We start from the raw sequence: 19,388 nt of genomic DNA on the forward strand, positions 1-19,388 counted from the left end.
GTATTCCACAGGTGCCGCGCGCGCTGCTCTGCTGTAGTGAACAGCTCTGAGGAAACGCCGCTTTCTATTCACATACTCTTCAACCCTTTTTATTCTCTTTCACTGTGACTTCCCGCACTGTCTCCTCAGTCATTTTCTCCCATGCTTCGTTATTTCGTCGAACAAACGACGTCTTTCGTTTTCTGTCATTTAAAAGACACCAACTCCCGTGTGTTTTGGCAGTAAGGGCTTCTGGAGAGGATGGCGGCTATCACGAGGCTTTATCAGTGGTGTAAGAATCAGTGCGATGGATATAGAGATGTGTCCATCAACAACATGAGCACATCTTTCAGAGATGGACTGGCCTTCTGTGCTCTCATCCACAAGTTCAGACCGGACCTCATGTAAGAGACGTTTATTTATAAACGGTCGTTGATTAGGATGCAGACTATGTTCACTAACTATGAGAGTAAAGTATAACTTACCAAAATAGGCTACCAAGAGTTTTAAAAGGAGTGTGGGATGTTTAAACTTTTTAGTGTGGTCTATAGCTACTTTCATGCAAAAAGTATTTGGACATTTACATTTGAATCTATGTCTGGTCAGTGGTCACTATTAAGTATTTGGACACTTTCTGTGAACTTGAGGAGAACTGACTTCATGCATCAATTTGAGTGGCAGAAGAAAATGGCAAATAAACGTTAGTACACTCTAGCAGTGTGTTGATTGTTAATTTTTAAATGTGTAGCTGAATTGTCCAACTTTCAGAGGCCACTGTATTATCCTACAATGAAATTATGACAGCAGATTCATGGGTAGTTGACATGCTGTGATCTTAAAATATTTTTAAAAGTGTTAAAGGATTTTATAATTATTTTTGTAGCTTTTATGACTTAATATCATGAGACTACTATAATATTTTAATGTAGTATGTGTATTTATCACATTTAGAGAACTATTTAAAATCAACTAGTGAAGGTAAAATGTAATTTAAAAAAAGAAAAATGGTGAGAACTGACTAGTCAGGGGATCTGAGACTTGCACTTTCTTTTGTACATTCAAATTGTTACATACATTTGTCTTTTGCTGCATCCTTTCTGTGTTGTTTTTGCCATAGCCTCAATAGACCTATTGCTTATGTTAAATATAAGTTTAATATTGTAGGTTTTGTGACCTTTAAAAGCTGTCACAATATTACGTTTCATTTACAGTTTGATGCATTTACACCTTGAAACCACCTTTATTTCTGTGTGCTTTAACTTATTTCAGTATCAACATTGTATTGTAACACTTCTCAAAGTGTCTATCTGGTGAGTCATGTCCTTGTTTTCTTTCAGAAACTTTGAGTCTCTCTCCAAAGACAATGTGTATTACAACAACCACTTGGTAAGTTATTCTGTTATAGGAAACCACAACAAGACATGCCTGATGCAGACTGACTCATTGCTTGCATGTTTTGCTGCCAATTTTAGTCCTATCCTGTACAGATGTGTGTCTGCTACTGTCCTGTGGTAATGCAAACGTGGTTGGATGGCTGGATGTTTGTTCTTTGTGTAGTTTGCAACATTCATGGATTGTTTCTCTTATTGACCTGAATTAGAGTGCTTGAGACCCTTTTCCCACTGCTTGTGAAATGCATGTGATCTAATTTTGCAGCAATCTCGAATGAGACTAGTTGCTCAGTAAAAGAGTCTATTGATCGGTCGAGTCTTGGAGCAATAGCCTTTGGCAGGATATAGATACCCTTCAGTTTCTGCAGAAAATATCTTTTAGTGAAACTGTTTCAGACTTGTCCTGTGTGAACTTGGGACAGAGAGAAGAATTTTGTATCCCAAACCATCAAAATTTACTTAACAGGACTTAAAGTATTCTTTTCCCCCATTGACTGAGTACTACACCCTCTTGATTGATTCAAAGATGTATTTATTCATTTTAAAGATTCCACGCTTTAAGCATTTTAACTATCACAGGCAACTTGTAATCTTCAATTTACTTCAAGAATAGTAGATATCAGATTAAAATGAGATTTATTGAATTAATTTTTGATTTACCCAGAAACTGGCTTCTGTTAGAGTATGTCTTGTAAGGAAAATGTAATTTGTGTTTGAGTGTAGGGACACTGTCCGACCAGGACCGATGACCTGATTATTTTTCTTCCCTATCAGGAAGTGCTTATGAGAATGAGGTGGTGAGACGTGCCACAACTGGGACTTTGTCACAATGATGAGCTCTTTCTCTGGTCGCTTCCTCAGAGACTGTCAATTATAGGCCACACACTCTGAGATCTGTTACAAACCCTCACCACTTCTATAGGAAGCACTCCGCTGTAGTTTGAGCCGAGCCGCGTGGAGTCTGTCCAGTTAATGCATTATAAAGAAGGGTGACAGTCATCCACAGGCCACCTGATCCTCTCTGTCAAGATTAACTTACCTCTGTGCATTTAAACACCAAAGAATAGCTGTTTTCCCAGTGTGCTTTGGTTAAACCCAGACTGTTTTTAACTGAAATGTTTATTTCATATCAGTCTCTCAGTGCTGTCATACAAAAGATAAACAGGATGTTGCAGCTGCATCATGGAGGATGTGCCGCCCCTCCTCAGCTATCCTGTAAAATGAGTGTGTCCAGGTCAGACCTAAACAATGCCATCGTATCCTCTCTTCTGTCCCCGTTCCCAGGCCGCGGCACGCACGGGAAATGTGCTATTCATTATGCACTCCCTGCTCGGGCCATCTTGATGTGGTGCCAGATTGTGCTGCTTACTGGCCTATTCTATTTTTGACGACTGCTTTTTTTGTGTGCCTTGTCTGTTTACAACTAATCGGCCAAGTTCCTTTCCCCTAGAAAACCATTGCCACAGCGTGATATTGGCGGCCAGAAACAATCATATGAGGTCATGTTGAATGAGGATGTTCAGTGGTTGTTATAAACACAGGGAGTCGTGTGTGTGTGTGTGTGTGTGTGTGTGTGTGTGTGTGCGCGCGCTCGTCTTTTTGTAGTTGTGGTTGTCTAATTGCTGTTTTCTTTTGCGTGGATTGTGGCGTTGTGAACTTAATGGCTGATTTCTGTCGTGTGATGTGCTCCAGGCGTTCCGTGTGGCTGAAGACCATCTGGGAATCCCAGCTCTTCTAGATGCAGAGGACATGGTGGCGCTGCCTGTCCCTGACAGACTCAGCATCCTCACATATGTCTCACAGTACTATAATTACTTCCACGGCCTCTCACCAAGTAAGACTGAGTTCACCATTTTTATTAACTGTGTAAATGTCTTAGCTTGACTCATAACTTGATCCAACTGCCCATAGTTGAGAATATTGCATTGTGGGATACAGTATTCCTCTCAGGCTAGGTCTATGTTGTTAATCCAAAAAATATATTTTTTGTCTTGTCCTTTCCACACTGAGACAGCTTTTTAAAAACTGAGCTTTTTGAAGTGTACATGACAACGTTTTCAACTAAAATCTTGTGTTTTGGCCGTTCATTATACGACAATGGTATTTGGGGTCTGAAAACACAAACTTTTGGAAATGGGATTCAAAGTGCAAGTTTTTGAAAACGAAATGAATGTCTCTGTGTAAACTACAAAAACGACACTTACAAAGTGACATCGCCAACTACTGTCCTGACATGAATAATACAGCATTTAGTCATTTTCACAGATCCTTGTGAAAGGGGATCGTTTTGACAATGTTGTCTTTACACAGAAAAACGCAAAAGGAAGCTTTTCTGTTTTTACTACATCGTTGTTGTACGAACAACAACTAAGTGGATACATTTAAAAACACTGGGCATTCACTAAGCATGCGTACGCACAAATTTGTGCGTGAAATGTACTCGTTTAATTTCGTAATAATTTATTCTAAATTTACGATAAATAGAAACAACTGAAACCACACTTACGCAAAAAGCACTTACTCTAGTCTGTACAGCTTTAGATTTCATCCTAACACGACTATAATTATATTGAAGTATGTTGCATTAAGGCCATCCTTAAAAATATTCTTGTTTGCCGTAACCCGACCGACCCTGTCAATTTAGCACCGACCCAATTATTTATTTATTTTCCCTTTTAGTCCGACCGACTTGCCGGTTGTAAACTTGCGTTAAGACCGACCGATTTTTTTTAACTCTTCAAACAACTAATACAAATGCAATAAAATAATAGTTATTAAATATTGTGAATATAAATTGCCTAGACCTACATACAAACATAAGCTACGTTCTTTCTTTTAAATAAAAACCCGTGGCGCGTCATCTATGATTATGTTTACACCATTGGTTAACGCATGTCACACTACGGCCTGCAGGCTAAGTTCGCTTCGTTTCATTCACTGTCAATGGTTCGCGCTTGGTAATGATGGCTGCGGCTTTACTCTAAAGATTATTTCATTTTTATATGTTGTTAATTATGGTTTATTAAAAAATAAACATCTGAGAGCGTGTTATAGGCTATATGTCATGTTATTGTCAGATATGACGACGCTACTGCAACACGCATCGCCGCAGATGAAGCTGAGCATCAACGTGCTATCGCAAATCAAAGTGAAAGTAAGTCGCAGACGCTTAACACACAATCATCTTCATTAAATGTAAAGAAACAAAATGATCTTACCAGGGCTGTTTCCGCTTTCTCTTATTGCGGGCTTTGATTCAGAAATTTTAGCTGATGATCAATAAAATAATGCGTCTCATAACTGTTGCTTTCGGTGACGTGCACTCCTAAATCTGCATATAGCGGGAATTGAAGATCGGATTTATATCCGCAAAAAACACACACATTTAGCCTATGTAACCAGGTGTAAATCGTTTTGATAAATCAGATTGCAATCCGATCTGAGAAAACGCATGAAGTGGCCTGATGTAAACAGCCCCTAGACATCGGTGAAAAATGTTCTCTCTCTCTCTCTCTCTCTCTCTTTGTTTATAAAAAAATATACTTTTTTATATTATTTTATTATATATATAAAAAAATATAGACCTACCTACCGACCCCTTTTTTTCTTTTTTTTTTGCTGTTACTGCAAACCAAAATATTTTTAAGGATGGCCTAATTGTATTATATAATACATGTATAAAATTATATAATAAAATTATTAAATAATTAAATTTCATCTTAAATACATTCCATAGTTAAAAAGTAAGAAAATCTGCATTATAGCTTCAGCTGAGAGGTTTCTCTGAATAATGCAGATATATATATGCGTATGTACAGCTGGCTAATGAGAGGTCTGTAATTTGGCTCTGTATAAAAGGTGTTTATTGTGAGAACTGGTTAGAATGGCACACTTGGCATTGCTCGTGGGTCGGGCGAGAGCGCGTCTGCGAACAGCGGTAAGTTTGACGAGATTGACGAAAGGCTGAATAAAAAATAAAACAATTGTGCGGCCTTGTGTTGGACTTTGTCTTGTTTCTCTATCATCTCAGTGAGCTTCTATTACTATATCCATGCGCAGTAAGATTTGTTTTCTGATGTTTTAATATGGATGAGAAAGCACTTGGACTGAGTGCAAGTGGACGGAGTGCACATTACTCTGTAATGTGGACGGAGAGCGTTTTGAAAAGAAACTTTACCTGGATTAATGCAGACATCGCTTTAGTGTGGTCCACATTTTGACTATTCTGTGCATACAAAAAGTTGGCATTCTGTGCACAGTATACTGCAAAAATAATGGTAGTGCATGATTAGAAAAATGCAGTATATTCATATTTCTAAGACTTTCTTCTCAATGGTCTCTTATTTTCAGTCGGGGGAGTAGGAGGTATCAAGCGGCATGCTGAGGACTCAAAGGAGGTGCCATCAGAGAAGAAGAATCTGCCTGTGGTGGCCAAAAACCACAATCACAAAACAAATACAGAGAACCGTCCTCCTCAAACCGAAATGCCAAAAAGTATCAGAGACAACCATCCTCCATCTCTTAACATCCAGAAAAGTGCTCCAGAGAAGCACGTTCTAGCTGATCCAGCTCGGCAGACTGGCACAGACTGGCAGAAATCTCCAGGGGCGAAATGTGTGCAGGCGCCCGTCGCACCACTCAGAGCGAGATCTCCACAACCACACAGAGCTGCTGAGAAGGTGTCAATTTGCCTATCCCTTGATTATTCAACATAAAAAAAAAAAGACTGGTCTTCAGACCTAGTTATAAACAGATGAGTTTAGAATGATTCAGTCATGATTTGGGAAATTGATTTTTAGTTTGGTATGTTTTCATTCATCTGATCTTTTGTAGAAAACTGTTTTGGCGGAGAGCTCAAATAAAACCGGCACATTGAACAGTGAGTGTGCAGTATGTGGAAATCATGTGCATTTGGTCCAGAGGCACCTGGTAGATGGGAAACTTTACCACCGGAGCTGCTTTAAGTGAGTTTTCACTGGTGGTGCTTGGGAAGCATGGCTATTATTGCTCATAAATATTGATAAGTATGGCATTTTGCATCTAATTTAACACAATTATGAAGTACTGTAACTTTTTTATTATTATTATTGATTTCTCTCTCTTAAACAGGTGTAGTGTATGCTATGGCACACTGAAATCTGGGGCATATAAACTGGGAGCGGACACTGGCTCACTGGTCTGCAGTATTCAGCAACATGCCCAAAATGGCTTCAAGCCTATGGTTAAGCCTTTTAAGAGCAGTGGTTTTACGCTTGCTGATTTGGTACCCAAATCTGACCGTGGAGATCAGCCTTTTTCACAGCGCTACACCTCTGTGTTATCTACACCCGTCAAGGCTGTGCCCAGACCAGTGGAGCTCAGTCTCGCTCCGCAGTCATGGACGGCCTCTGCTCAGAGGACTCAGGCAGCCAGGCAGAAGTTCTTTCAGTCCTGTGGCCCAGCAGCAGAGCACCGGCCCACAGCAAGACCGCAGTCAGGCCCCTCAGAGTCCATCGCCAATCAGAACGCCAGTCTGAAGATGGAGGAGGAAGACCGAACCAGTGCACTGACAAACAGAAAACAACTCCTTGAAGGAAACCGAAATAACAACAATGCGCTTAATAGTGACCCAGGAGCACACCGGCAGTGAGTGACTAACTAATGATTGCTGTCATGGTTTAAAGTATGATTGATCAGTGATCAACAATTTCTCAGGTGAAAAATTATCTATTTGGTTTTTCACACCAGAAATTTAGGGTTGTTTGTTTCTGGGTTGTTTGTCACTGTACATAAATGCTGGGTATTTTGGTTTCAGGATTTCTCGAACCTTGTGTTAATGTTCTTATTTGGCAAGTACAACACTGCAGTTCTTTTCAAAAGAGGTTCTAGACACCTTTAAAAATTACAAGTGTAAAACATTGCTTAAGATTTTACCTGACCTTAAAGACAAACTATAAAAAGCTTTAATGAATGCTTGGTGAGAAATGAGATCATATGTTTTAAGTAGGCAAATAATTGCCATTCATACTGTACTTTTTATTTTATTTTTGGAAAGTGTCTTTTATGCTTGCCAACGCTGTTTATTTGATCAAAAATAGTTACAATTGTAATATTGTTAAATCATAATTTAAAGTAACTTTTCTATTTTAATATTTAAGATATTTATTCCTGTGGCAAAGCTGAATTTTCAGCATCATTACTCCAGTCTTCAGTGTCACATGATCCTTCAGAAATCATTATAATATGATGATTTGCTGCTCAAGAAACATTTATTATCAATGTGTTGTGCTGCTTAATATTTTTGTGGAAACTGTGGTAAGTTTAATAACTTACCACAAATGTTTAATTTTTTTTGGTAATGATCAGAACTCAAAAGTGTGTGTGTGTATATATTAGGGCTGTCAAACGATTAATCGTGATTAATCGCATCCAAAATAAAAGTTTACATAATTTATGTCTGTGTACGGAGTATAATTATTTTCTATATATAAATACACACACATGCATATATATATATATATATATATTTAAGAAAATGTGTTATTTATATATAAAATATTTATATATAATATAAATTATATATAATATAAATATATATACACAGTATATACATGCAAATATTTCTTAAATATATACATGCATGTGTGTGTATTTATATGTAGAAAATAATTATACACCGTACACACACATTTATTATGTAAAAACAAACTTTTATTTTGGATGCGATTAATCGTTTGACAGCCCTAATATATATGTGTATATATAAAATATGTTACCGGCAAAGTGTGAAATCCCGGCATTCTATAGAATGCCTAGGTAATGTATAGAATTAGGTAATGTATTTTTTGCAAAAAACATCAGGAATTCTATACATTGCCTAGGCATTCTATACAATACCGGGATTTCACACTTTGCCTGTATGTTATGTATGTTATGTATGTATCATACTGAACCCAAACTTTTGAATGGTAGTGTCAGTATATCTGGTTCATATATTGTACGTATGATCATGGTGTGAATGCTGTATGTCTCACACAGGATACAAATCAGATGCTCTTCTGCTGAGGACTCCAGCTGGAGGCAGGAGTTACACGGACGAGATGCAACAGGAAGGAGCTTGTATCAGGCCACTCCATCCAGCCCTGCTATCAGCAGTAACAGCATGAACAGCAAAGAATCCTCCTACCTCAGTGCCATCAGCAAGGAGCGCAGCAGACCTCCATCCCTGCTGCTTTCTACTGCCAAAGGTGGTGTTTGCTCACAGATGACCTTTGCTTATATGGATTGTGGTCTTTTTTTAAAAAATGGTTTCTAAAGGTCACATGGGAAATATTTCCATAAACATACGTAATAAGTACGAGATGAGAACATAGACAGGAAAGCGGTTAAATTAAGCCATGGGCTAGCATCCATTGTTTTTTGTTTTTTTTCTCCATGTAGTCTAAAAGATTGAATCTTAAGACTGATTTCTGCCCTGCAGTATTTTAATCCTTTCTGTTTGACGGCACGGCTTCAAATGGCATAATTTGATATTGTGCGACTTGTGCTTTTTGTTTTGCCATAATTTTTCCCTCTGCTTCAGCCAAAGATGTTCAGAGCTGCGAAGCCCCAACTGACTGGAGATCAAAGCCAAAGGCAGCTCCAAATGGACCAAGACTAAAGTAAGTTCGATCAGCCTAGTTCTCCCTAATGCTTTCTAATCCACACGAGGGGAAGCAGGCAAAGTCACTCGGGTGTGAGCTGCAATGACACTTCAGAGCTGGAGTACTGACAGTGGGGCCTTTCATGTATCCATTCTCTAGCCGGCGGATGCCTCCTGCCTCCCCCATAGTGTTTGACTGCCTCCGAGTGCATCCGCTCGCTCTATCCCCAATCCTCAGCAGTCCCAAGGAGTGCTGCGCCTAAACCAGCCCCCTCTGAAACACTAGACTCTTACTTTGAGTTCCTCTGATCATTCTTTTAATTTTGTTTGCGTCTACTGTATCTAAGGTGAGCGTTGGCTTATGCTGGTTTGAAATGATGATTTTGAGTCTTAGTCCTGTTGTAGTGAAGTTATTTTGCTTTTTGTAGATCTCATGGTAATGCCAAGGATGTCCTGTTGACTTGTGGAAAAAACAAAAGTGAACATTGTTTGAAGGTCCAAGATACTTCAAGAGCTCCAACCTCCTCTATATCAAACAACTCTTATTGCTCCAACAATGTTGTCCTGAAAACTGAAAGGGAACAGCAGCAAGGGACCTGGGGTAAGCCAGTCACATCAACCTTAAACCGCAAACCTCAAATACTAGATGTAACTTGAACACTGCATGAGGTTTACCACTTTATTTCCCTCTCAGTTCAAAATGGAGCATGTACACCAGCAGGTTCTTCTGCCCCTATCCAGCCATTCAGTCCTGTTGTCTCATGTTTGGGAGAGCCTTGTCGTGGGCAGGGTAAGTCCAGGCCACATCAGCTGCAGCATGGTAAGATTTGCGTTTATGATGATCATACTTTACCTTCTGACCACAGGTTTGAAACCCGACTGTTCCTTGTCCTCATGTGTCTTGCCCTCTCAGTCCTGTCACAAACCTTCATCTCCAAAACAAACTCGCTGCAGGTCGGCGACGTCCAGTAAGCATTTTCTAAACTTATTGTAACAATTATTTTTATTATTAAACCTTAACGGAATGGATCACATGATGAAATTCATTGCTTTTTATCTTATTGTAGTTAGTGAATCACCATCTATACCACTTGTATAGAAAACAGAAGCATGGTCTAAGCTCTGTTTGTTGAATTTAAAAAATGTTTTTTATTTTTATTTTATTTTTTACTATTTGCAGTTTTTTTTTTTTTTTTTTACTATTTATGCATATTTCGTGTCCATGTTTTGCGGAGCCCCTAAAAGGGACATGATGGAAAAAAGTTTTGAAATATATATTTTTCCACCACCATGTCTCTGTGCTCTAATGTTTAACCTTCAGCTTTTCATACCACCAAAAAAGTTTTGTCTTTTTAAATAATTTTAGGTTACGACAATGGAAATATTTCATCCAAAAATGGCTTGCTGCTTGAAACGAGGTCGCCTACTGTAAGTTTTTGCAAATGTTGTATACTGTCCTTTGCCAAATGATCAAATATCTCATCACCATGGTTTAATGATATTATATGTCTTTTCAGATAAAGCCTTGCCACATCACACCAGATCAGATCTCAAAAGAGCTACAGGACATTGAGAACAATCTGAATGATTTGGAGAATGAAGGTGTGGAGCTGGAGATGAGACTTCGCATTTATGAAGAAGGTATAAGATTAGATTAGTAGTTCATGTAATGGTTGTTTTCCTCATTTCTCTAAGTTGAAGTAAAATTTGAAGGTCCCGTTCAAGGTTGTTTAGGACAAAATAAGCTGTTTGGGAGATCAGATGTTCCTTTTGGTGCTATTCAAGATTGTGTTTTACACGGCATGTTGCAGCACCTTGTGTGTGTGTGTGGGTGGTTCATTGAGTTCTGTGAGACGCGCACTCATTCCAAACCTGTTAGCTGAGCCCGTCCACCTGGGAGTCAGAATTTCTATGTAGCCTTTAGGGGAAGGCTGTGGCCAATAAAAGGCTCTCGATTCCAGCAGCCAGGGCCAAATGAGGCGAGGCGCAGAGGAAGCTCCCTCTCCTCCTGTGGGATGCTGGGATGAAAATGGAGAAGAGGCGGTGGGCTCCAATGAGAGGCTGCTAGCTGTGTGGGGCAAGGGCACTTGATTGGCTCTTTTCAAGGTCACCATGGCACAGTAATATCATCTCCAGTCACCTGTCCTGCTGCTAGCAGCCGGTGGGATTTCATAGAACCTGACTGCCTCTCGCTCCCACCAAGGCCAAAACCACCACTTGATGAAATTAAGTTTGTGTGTGTGCGTGTATGATTGTACTTGTATGTTTTTTGTACCACCTCAAGGCAATGTCAATGGAAAACATGCTTTTTAGACCGTATTACAGTGCTCTATTAGGAGACAAATAGAATTCAATCATAGCTCAAATAGAAGTTGAAAGTGAGTATTTGGAGATGCCCGTCTCCAGAGCACTTTAAATTGTGGCCTTAGGTGAGGTGTCTCTTATGTGGTTGGATGTGAACAGTGCATTTAGGACCCTGGTGTCCTTGGTAACTTTGGACTGTTTTACAGAGGGTCATGGGGACCTTCTGATGGATCCCTTGATGGTGGACTGGTTTAACCTGATTCGGAAAAAACAAAGCTACATCCGCAGGGAATCAGAGTTGATGTACATGTAAGTGATCCCTTATACTGTATTCACCAATTGTAATTCCATCTAGCTGTCTTAATTTTGGATGAAAACATTTCCAAAATTCTTAATATTGACTAATAAACAATAAGGGAGAAAAGCGACTAGTGTGTCTGCTTGCTGTCAAATTTGGTCCTTACAGATCTCGATCTCTTTCAGAGCAAGAACACAGGATCTGGAGGAGCAGCAGCCGGGAGTAGAAGGAGAGCTCAGGAGGTTAATCAATAAACCAGGTAAAAATGAAGCCAGGTTAACTACTGTAAATATTACCCGTCATCTTTTTTTTTTTGCCATTAGCAATGGACAGGTGATATAGGGGGAGTGAACAATGTCAATGAAATGGTTTATTTGTGTTAAGAACCTTCCAGTGATCATGCTGTCAAACTGGAAATTTTTCATTTTGCACTTTAAAAAAAAAGAAAAAGTTGAGTGAACTTAAATAAAGCAACTAGCTGCAAAGCATTTGAGTTTTCTCAACTTCAATAGTTGTAGTTGTGCCAACCGATTTTTTTTAAAGTTCTCCCAAATTAATATTTAGGTAAATCAACTCTCCCCTGCAAGTACACTGTAAAAATATCTTGGTTTGACTTGGTTACCTGGTTGCCTTAATTTTGAGTTAATTGAAATTAAAAATTTGAGTTACTACAATGGAGATTGGTTTAATCAACAGAAACTTGATTTAACAAATGGAAAAAAGTTGTGATAAATCCTGAAAATAATTACAGTGAACATTAAGAACATAAGTACTGTGGACTTATTTCATTGGAATCCATTTAAAATAATATTTCTTAATATAAAACTATATGGAAAATTGAAATTGTATGACTAGTGTTGCTTTCGTCAACGAAAATTATGACGAAATATTGTCGTCAACGAACCGTTATCACCTGACGAAAACGAGACGAGACTAGACGTAAATGCATGGTCATGTGACGATGACTAAAATACATGTATAATGCAATATCGTTGACGAATAAAAACGAGACTAAATGTGGTTTAAAAAATAAAAACTATGCTAAAATGTCTCTTCATTTTCGTTGACCAAAACGAGACGAGACGAAATGTAACGTCACGACGAATGAGAGAGTTGTGCGTGAACCCATAGCTTTGTCGGCTTTAAATTCTGGATTGCGATCTGGTCACCCGATTATCAGCGAATTTAACCATATATTACTCCATTAGTTATTCTATTAAAATGTCTCATTGATATATTTGACACATTCATAATCATTACTTTTGCTGGTTCTTTGTGACAGCTGTTATGTGCGTTATTGGCAGCCTCTCTTGTTACATGAAAACGTCACCGCATTAGCGCCAGAACATGGAGATTTTACTCATGGAGAGTATAATCGCACAACCTATTCGATATTTTATAATTAAATAAACTAATCGAATATCCAAAAATCGTGACTCATCCCTGCATGGAATCTCTTGTTTCTTTTCCCAAATCTTCACTCACGTGTCACGTCTCACCCATTTTCTAAAGGTAGCCTATTATAAACGTTTCTTGGTTCACTTTTAATTAAGCCTATTATATTCGTATTCTTTACTGTGGTAAAGTAGAAAAACGCTGTAGGACAGATAGCCTACATTTGTACTTGCATGTCAAATTCTTTTTAACACAGTTTGTGCTTGTTATATTAGACATTGGGCGCGAGTTTAGTTGTAAAGCGCGTTTGACACGTGTGGGTGATTTTTAGTTTCACTTTCTCTGGCAGCGCAATCTCAAACACAGCCTAAATATCTCGCCCTTGTGGAGGATAAAATTCGCTCTTCAAACCAATTTACATCAAGTAGAAAACACGAAGATATCATAAAGAGATCGATATCTTCGTGTTTTCCTGCTCGTGTCCCACATCCCGCTCAAAGCGCAGAGTGCATCGCGTCTTTGTGTGGAAATATAAAACGAGTTTTTTTTTTTTTTTTAATAACCCCCCGAATATTAAAATTTAATATTATTTTTTAATAATAATACCGCGGTGGTAAAAAAAACCTGCCACCGTCACAGCCCTAAATATAGGCCTACTAAATAGCCTATAATAAGATAGCCTTGTTTGAAATTATATATTGACTGGGTTAAATAGAATCGCATTACTAAAAAGAGACTAAAATACAATTTTCATTGACTAAAACTAGACTAAAATGTCATCAGTTTTCGTCGACTAAAACTAGACTAAAATGTCATCATTTTCGTTGACTAAAACTAGACTAAAATGTCATCAGTTTTCGTCGACTAAAACTTGACTAGACTAAAAAGAGTATGAATGTGACTAAAACTAATAAAAACTAAAATGACAGCCTGACACAAAGACTAGACTAAAACTAAAATTAAAACAGGCCGCCAAAAACAACACTATGTATGACCCTCGTCTCAATCAGTGCAAAGGGACTTGCATTGCACTCAAGGAATACATTATTTACAAAATAATGTCTTACAATATTGTTAGCCTCATAGCATAATTGCCTACATCCTATTTAAAAAAAAAAGGACTTGGGCAATTATGCTATGAGGCTAACGATATGGCAAAATAAATGTTTATTTATTAAAGGGTTAACCGTATGCTCTGCTCTAAACTTTCATAAATTACAATGAGCTTTTAATTTAGCTTTGAGTGGCATGTCTTCACTCTTTGGTTGCTATGGTAAGTCTGCATTGAGAAATGAGCACAAATTATAAATAAATCTTATTCATAGATCTCTTGTGACACATAGAGCCAGTTCTCAGACCTGTCTGTTGCTTCAAATAATTCATTGTGATTTTAACAGGATTTGAAAAGTGATACAAAGTGAAATCAACATGTCAACTATTCTATAAAAAAGGAAAAATGTAATAGCAGTAGTACTAGTTTAGTACAGTATGCTTGGTCTCATTTTGCATGTTTTACAAGACTGTGGAAAAGCCATAACGTGTGTGTTGCTCAGGTATTCCCTACATTGCGGGGAAATTTTTTTTGGTCCCCGTGAAAAAAAAAAAAAAAAACGGCTTATAAATCATACTAAAATGTTTTTTGAAAATCTAAAATGCTGAAAGTTTTCTGTGATGGGTAGGGTTAGTGTAAGGGGATAGAATATAGTACGTACAGCATAAAAATCATTGAAAGGTCCCCATAAAACTTTGTGTGTCCGGCTGTTAGAACATCTCAAGACTCTGGATGAGAAGAGGAGGGAAACAGAGCTGTTGAACAGACTGATGAAGATCGTGAATGACAGGAACGCCATTGTTGAGGGGCTGGAGGAGGACCGGTTACGGTAAGTCCTGAAGAAACCACACTGCTTATGAAATGCTATACTTTCTGAGTGCAACTGCAAGTGAAGATTAACCACATTTAAAAGTTGCACATTTGTAAATGTTATTCTGCCAAGTAAATGTAATGTCACATTTCAAGGGAGGAGGAGGAAGATCAACAGTTGAACGAAATGATGCAAAGACTAGGTGAGAACTTTTGCTCTCGTTGTTTTGATCTTGTCAAATCTACTCTGAGCTTGAATCGGCGGAGAACATCTCGATGAAAACGTTCTTTGTTTCTGTCTGGGTGCAGGTCTTCAGAAGTTTAAAAACAAACACAAGTCGTCCTTCTCAAAGCTGTTTAGACGGAGAAGTAAAAAAGCCTCAATGGGAGAGTGAACTTCAGATCTACTGGAGTGCAGTGATCCAGATCTTGTCCAGTGATCCAAGTCCAGATTTCACCTAAGAAGGTTTGGGACTAAGAATCACAGCTCTATCAGGCGGCTCAGTGAGGTAGTTTGAGTTCTTGGAGCAAAATGTTTCTTTAATAGCCTAACACTTTTTTTTCTTTTTTTAAATTATTATTCTGATCATGTTCTGATAGTTCTCACTTATTTGATTTAGCTAATACTAGTTCTAATTATTTGTTTTAAGTGTTAAACATCTTTGATCCTGCAGTATTTGCTATTTTTTGCCTTCGCTTTAAATGTGTGGGCTAGTTTGAATTATTGTTAAAAATGTGTTTTTGTTTGTTTGTTTGTTTTTTTCTTCCACCCCCACTTGTTCAGACATAAATGGTAACTTATATTAGCAGATAAACAGATGTCCAAGATTGGCTGAAGCATGCTTCTTGACAGTGATCCAAGAATCTGTGGAGCATCTTAATTTAACCCTAACCTCCAAAAAAAGAAAAAAGTTGAACTGTGCTGCCTGCTAAATGCAGTGCGTGCAGTGACCTGAAGGGGGCACTATGAGCTTGCATGCATTTCTATCAGAGTTTTCCAGTTATTTTATATTCCTGAGAATGCTAAATCAAGCTGGAGATTAGACAGCAGAGGAACTTGTGCGCTGTAGAGGCGCGGATTATTGGTCTATTAAACCTAGCTCAATTAAAACTGTTCCTCATTTAACTTATCTAAGAAATGTAGTCTTTCCACAGATGTCTTTTACATGGTGTTTAAATAGAAGTATTTGACCAAACTGTTTTGAAAAAACCCACTGACGGAATGTTTTAAGAAGTTTTTAAAGTTCTTTTGAGAGATGCTTACTAATGGATATGCTTATTTATTGTATATTTGACTTTTAAAATGAGTTATCCAATAAATCTTAATGAAGTTTCTTAGTGTATTGTACCAGCAACTGTTTTCATGCTCACAATCTCTGAATTTCAGATGTCCGCACGTGAATTGCGAGGCCCAAAAGCGTTAAACGGAAAACCCCATCCATGCAGAAATGGTCAGAAGTGCACAATAACCAAAATTCCCAGTTTATCCCACGCTTCCAGTCGGTTCCCTTCTCCGAAAATTAAAATGACACCACGCTGCAGCAACCATAATTGTTGTTCCTATCATTGCTCGTGCTGTAAAACGGCCGTTTATACAGCCATCATTTAATATGGGTTTTAGTAAAATGCATTAAGATAATTTACTCACATTTAATATCATGCCACTGCTTACAGGCCATCCATCCCCAATTTAAGATGCATGAAATTGTGATCATGAACTTGGAACACCATCTCTCTCTAGCTGAGAGGAGCCGAGGAGGATATTGGTGCAGAACGCCACGCGTGATGCGGGTGACAGTCGAGACTGAATACGTGTGATATTAGAGTTAATTAAAGCTTTGCGCCCCATCTCCTGCAAATGCTCGCACTCCTGCAATTAAGAATCAAAGGCGAGGGCTTAGTGTCAGGGGGGTGTCTAATACATGGTTTTAACAGGAATGGGACCTGATTTGCCAAGCTCCTAGCGACAAGCATTAACAACAGCCTCAAATTAGGCGGACATTAATATTCATAAGTAAAACAATTCGTCCTGTGAATGGCTGATGAAATGAAATTCTCCGAGGTGAATGCTCGCGTCCACGCCGCCCGTGTCCATCAAGAGATGCCATTACTGATCAAGTGCTTAATGTATATGAGCCGCCTGATGAAATTGAAGGGATAAAGGATGCCGGGGGTTTGGCTTGTTTGTCACCAGCCTGGTATTTCAAAAATCGGTCCGCCAGCTCAAATGCACCATCGCTAACCTCAAGCATGCGCGCACGCGTCTCGCTTTCGGTACATAACTGAATGACATTTACATATTTGCTTGATCAAGGCCAGCTAAACTGAGGTCACTAACACAAAATGGATTTGAAAATGGAGTGTACTTAAGCGTTTTTTTGTGTGTTTTCGATGGAAAGTGCGCTAATGCGATGCGCATGTCACATGGGCTGCGTCGCAAGCTTTCAGTGTAATGCGACGTGGTTTAATTGTTTAATTAAAAGCATACATTACACTTATCTGACGTACAGTTTATTCTAAAGGTCAAACTCTGCTTGTCCAGCGGTGGCCGCTAAGCTGTTTGTTCTCTTCCTGTAGGTGTGTGTGTGCACGCGTGTTGCAGATATGGTGCTAACGCTTCTGCCACTAGTCTGTAATTATGATCCTCAAGGTAATTTTATCAGCCTCATTAGCTCTGATGAGTAAACGAGAAGCGTGCTTCTAATTTATTAGCCATCCAGACTGGAGCCCTGGCTCTCATCAGACGGATCATAATGTTTGTATAGGGGAGCTGATATATTCAGTGTATCATCCGGCTGCAGAAAGATTCGGATTTAGTAACTGCATTCTAAACTCTGGACCTGCACGGATATAGCTTAGTTTGATTCAGAGCAGTGGTTCTCAACGTTTTTCACTCCCATTGGCAAAGACAATATTTGGAGGCCCCTCAAGATATTTCTGGTACTTCTACTATATTGGGAATTTATTTGTTGTTTTTGTTTGTTTGTTTGGCAATATATTTAAATTCTAAATTCCATAAATCCAAAAGTTTCAACTTAATGTTCTTTAGGGTTTACACTTTACTGCCAATGATTTTTCTAGTCATTTGCGATTTTTACGGTTTTATTTTTAACTCCAAATTAAAAAATTCTTCCCAGTTTAAATAATTTTTTTAACTTGACATAACTAGAAAAGTGGTTAACACTTTTAATTACTCGCCCTCGTCGTTCGTCTTCGGAACACAAATGAAAATAATTGTTTTATGAAATCTGAGAGCTTTCTGTCCATCTATTGGCAGCTAAACAACTACCACTTTGATGCTTCAAAAACTTCATAAAGAGATCGTAAAACTAATCCATATCAGATTTCATCAAATATCTTAATTTGTGTTCTGAAGATGAACAAAAGTCTTACGGGTTTGGAACGACATGAGGGTGAATTAATATTCTGTATATATTTATTAATATTGAAGGAACCTGAACTAAAATTGAACAGTTGTATTTTCGTTAACTAAAGTGCAAAGATTAATACTGTATCACATTTATTGTTAATGTTAGTTAATGCATTAACTAATGTGAACTAATTGGACCATATTATAAAGTGTTCACGAAAAATGTATATTCATTAATTATAAAAAAAAAATCTTCCATGACTTTTCCAGGTCTAGAAATCACTATACCATGAAGCCGGTTAAGGTGAATACCCAGGATTGTTTAAGTTTAGTTTGTGTCAACCCTGGGTTTTAGGCACCATGAAAGTGGCTTTTAGCGCCGTAGTAACTTAACTTGCCCCGGAGCAGGTTGTCTGGCTTTTAGCGATTTATAATTATTTGATAATTTATATAATTTTTATACCCCTAATCCATTACACAAGAGCAATTTTAGTTTAACAATTATTAAACATTTAGTTAAAAAAAATGCATAAATGTACACAAATAATATGTAATATATATTTAAAAAAAAAATGTGTATGTATGTGTGTATATATATATATATATATATATATATATATATATATATATATATATATATATATACATACACACACACACACACACACACACACACACACACACACACACACTTTCACTTGTACTGTCTCATTTAGAAAGATATTTTCTTCTTGCTGTATGAATGCATTTATGTACTTCATATTCTTCAGTCTCTTAAAAAAATGAATCTTGCTGAATCTCTCGTGAGAAGTGAATTGCAGTTTTGCTAAGTTTCAAGGAAAGCGATTGGCTGTTCGCTACTGATGTCACGCTTTCATGTGCACGCGCTCCATGAAGTCAGGATCAAAGCCTGAGTTGACAAAGTCGGCGTCAAGGTACCAACAAAGGCTGATTTGAATTGGTTTGGTTTTGTCAACGTGAAACTAATCCTGTAACCCTGAGTTTGTTCAACTACCGTAATAGTATAGGCCCCAGGTTTTCCAAGACCATGAGAATCCTGGTTCTTAAATACAAATGACAGTTAAGTGATTGAATTAAAATCAGCTAAAAGAATTAAAATCAGTAATTTTTTTTATAATTGCAAGCTATCTTGTAGGGTGCTCAGTCCC

At 38.0% G+C, this 19,388-nt stretch overlaps 1 protein-coding gene across 3 annotated transcripts in view; it reads left to right on the forward strand.

Moving 5' to 3' along the window:
- Positions 1-19,388, forward strand: part of micall2a (mical-like 2a) — a 116,430-nt gene continuing 97,042 nt past the window's right edge. For 2 of the 3 annotated variants that reach the window (XR_014603848.1, XR_014603849.1), the window contains exons 1-18: positions 31-383; positions 1,317-1,365; positions 3,063-3,204; positions 5,721-6,049; positions 6,204-6,334; positions 6,480-6,995; positions 8,388-8,596; positions 8,932-9,010; positions 9,420-9,592; positions 9,686-9,781; positions 9,858-9,959; positions 10,358-10,419; positions 10,509-10,632; positions 11,502-11,604; positions 11,779-11,852; positions 14,754-14,868; positions 15,006-15,052; positions 15,159-15,358. Coding sequence is in view for 1 of the 3 variants with exons in the window: in XM_084095856.1 (XP_083951982.1) it covers positions 241-383; positions 1,317-1,365; positions 3,063-3,204; positions 5,721-6,049; positions 6,204-6,334; positions 6,480-6,995; positions 8,388-8,596; positions 8,932-9,010; positions 9,420-9,592; positions 9,686-9,781; positions 9,858-9,959; positions 10,358-10,419; positions 10,509-10,632; positions 11,502-11,604; positions 11,779-11,852; positions 14,754-14,868; positions 15,006-15,052; positions 15,159-15,244 (2,580 nt within the window). In the remaining 2 variants the exon portion in view is untranslated. Of the gene's footprint in view, positions 384-1,316; positions 1,366-3,062; positions 3,205-5,720; positions 6,050-6,203; positions 6,335-6,479; positions 6,996-8,387; positions 8,597-8,931; positions 9,011-9,419; positions 9,593-9,685; positions 9,782-9,857; positions 9,960-10,357; positions 10,420-10,508; positions 10,633-11,501; positions 11,605-11,778; positions 11,853-14,753; positions 14,869-15,005; positions 15,053-15,158; positions 17,235-19,388 lie in introns of those variants that run through there. The other variant, XM_084095856.1, reaches the window with a different exon arrangement.

Source organism: Abramis brama, assembly GCF_963993115.1.
Source record: "Abramis brama genome assembly, chromosome: 1".
Classification (NCBI taxonomy): Eukaryota; Metazoa; Chordata; class Actinopteri; order Cypriniformes; family Leuciscidae; genus Abramis; species Abramis brama.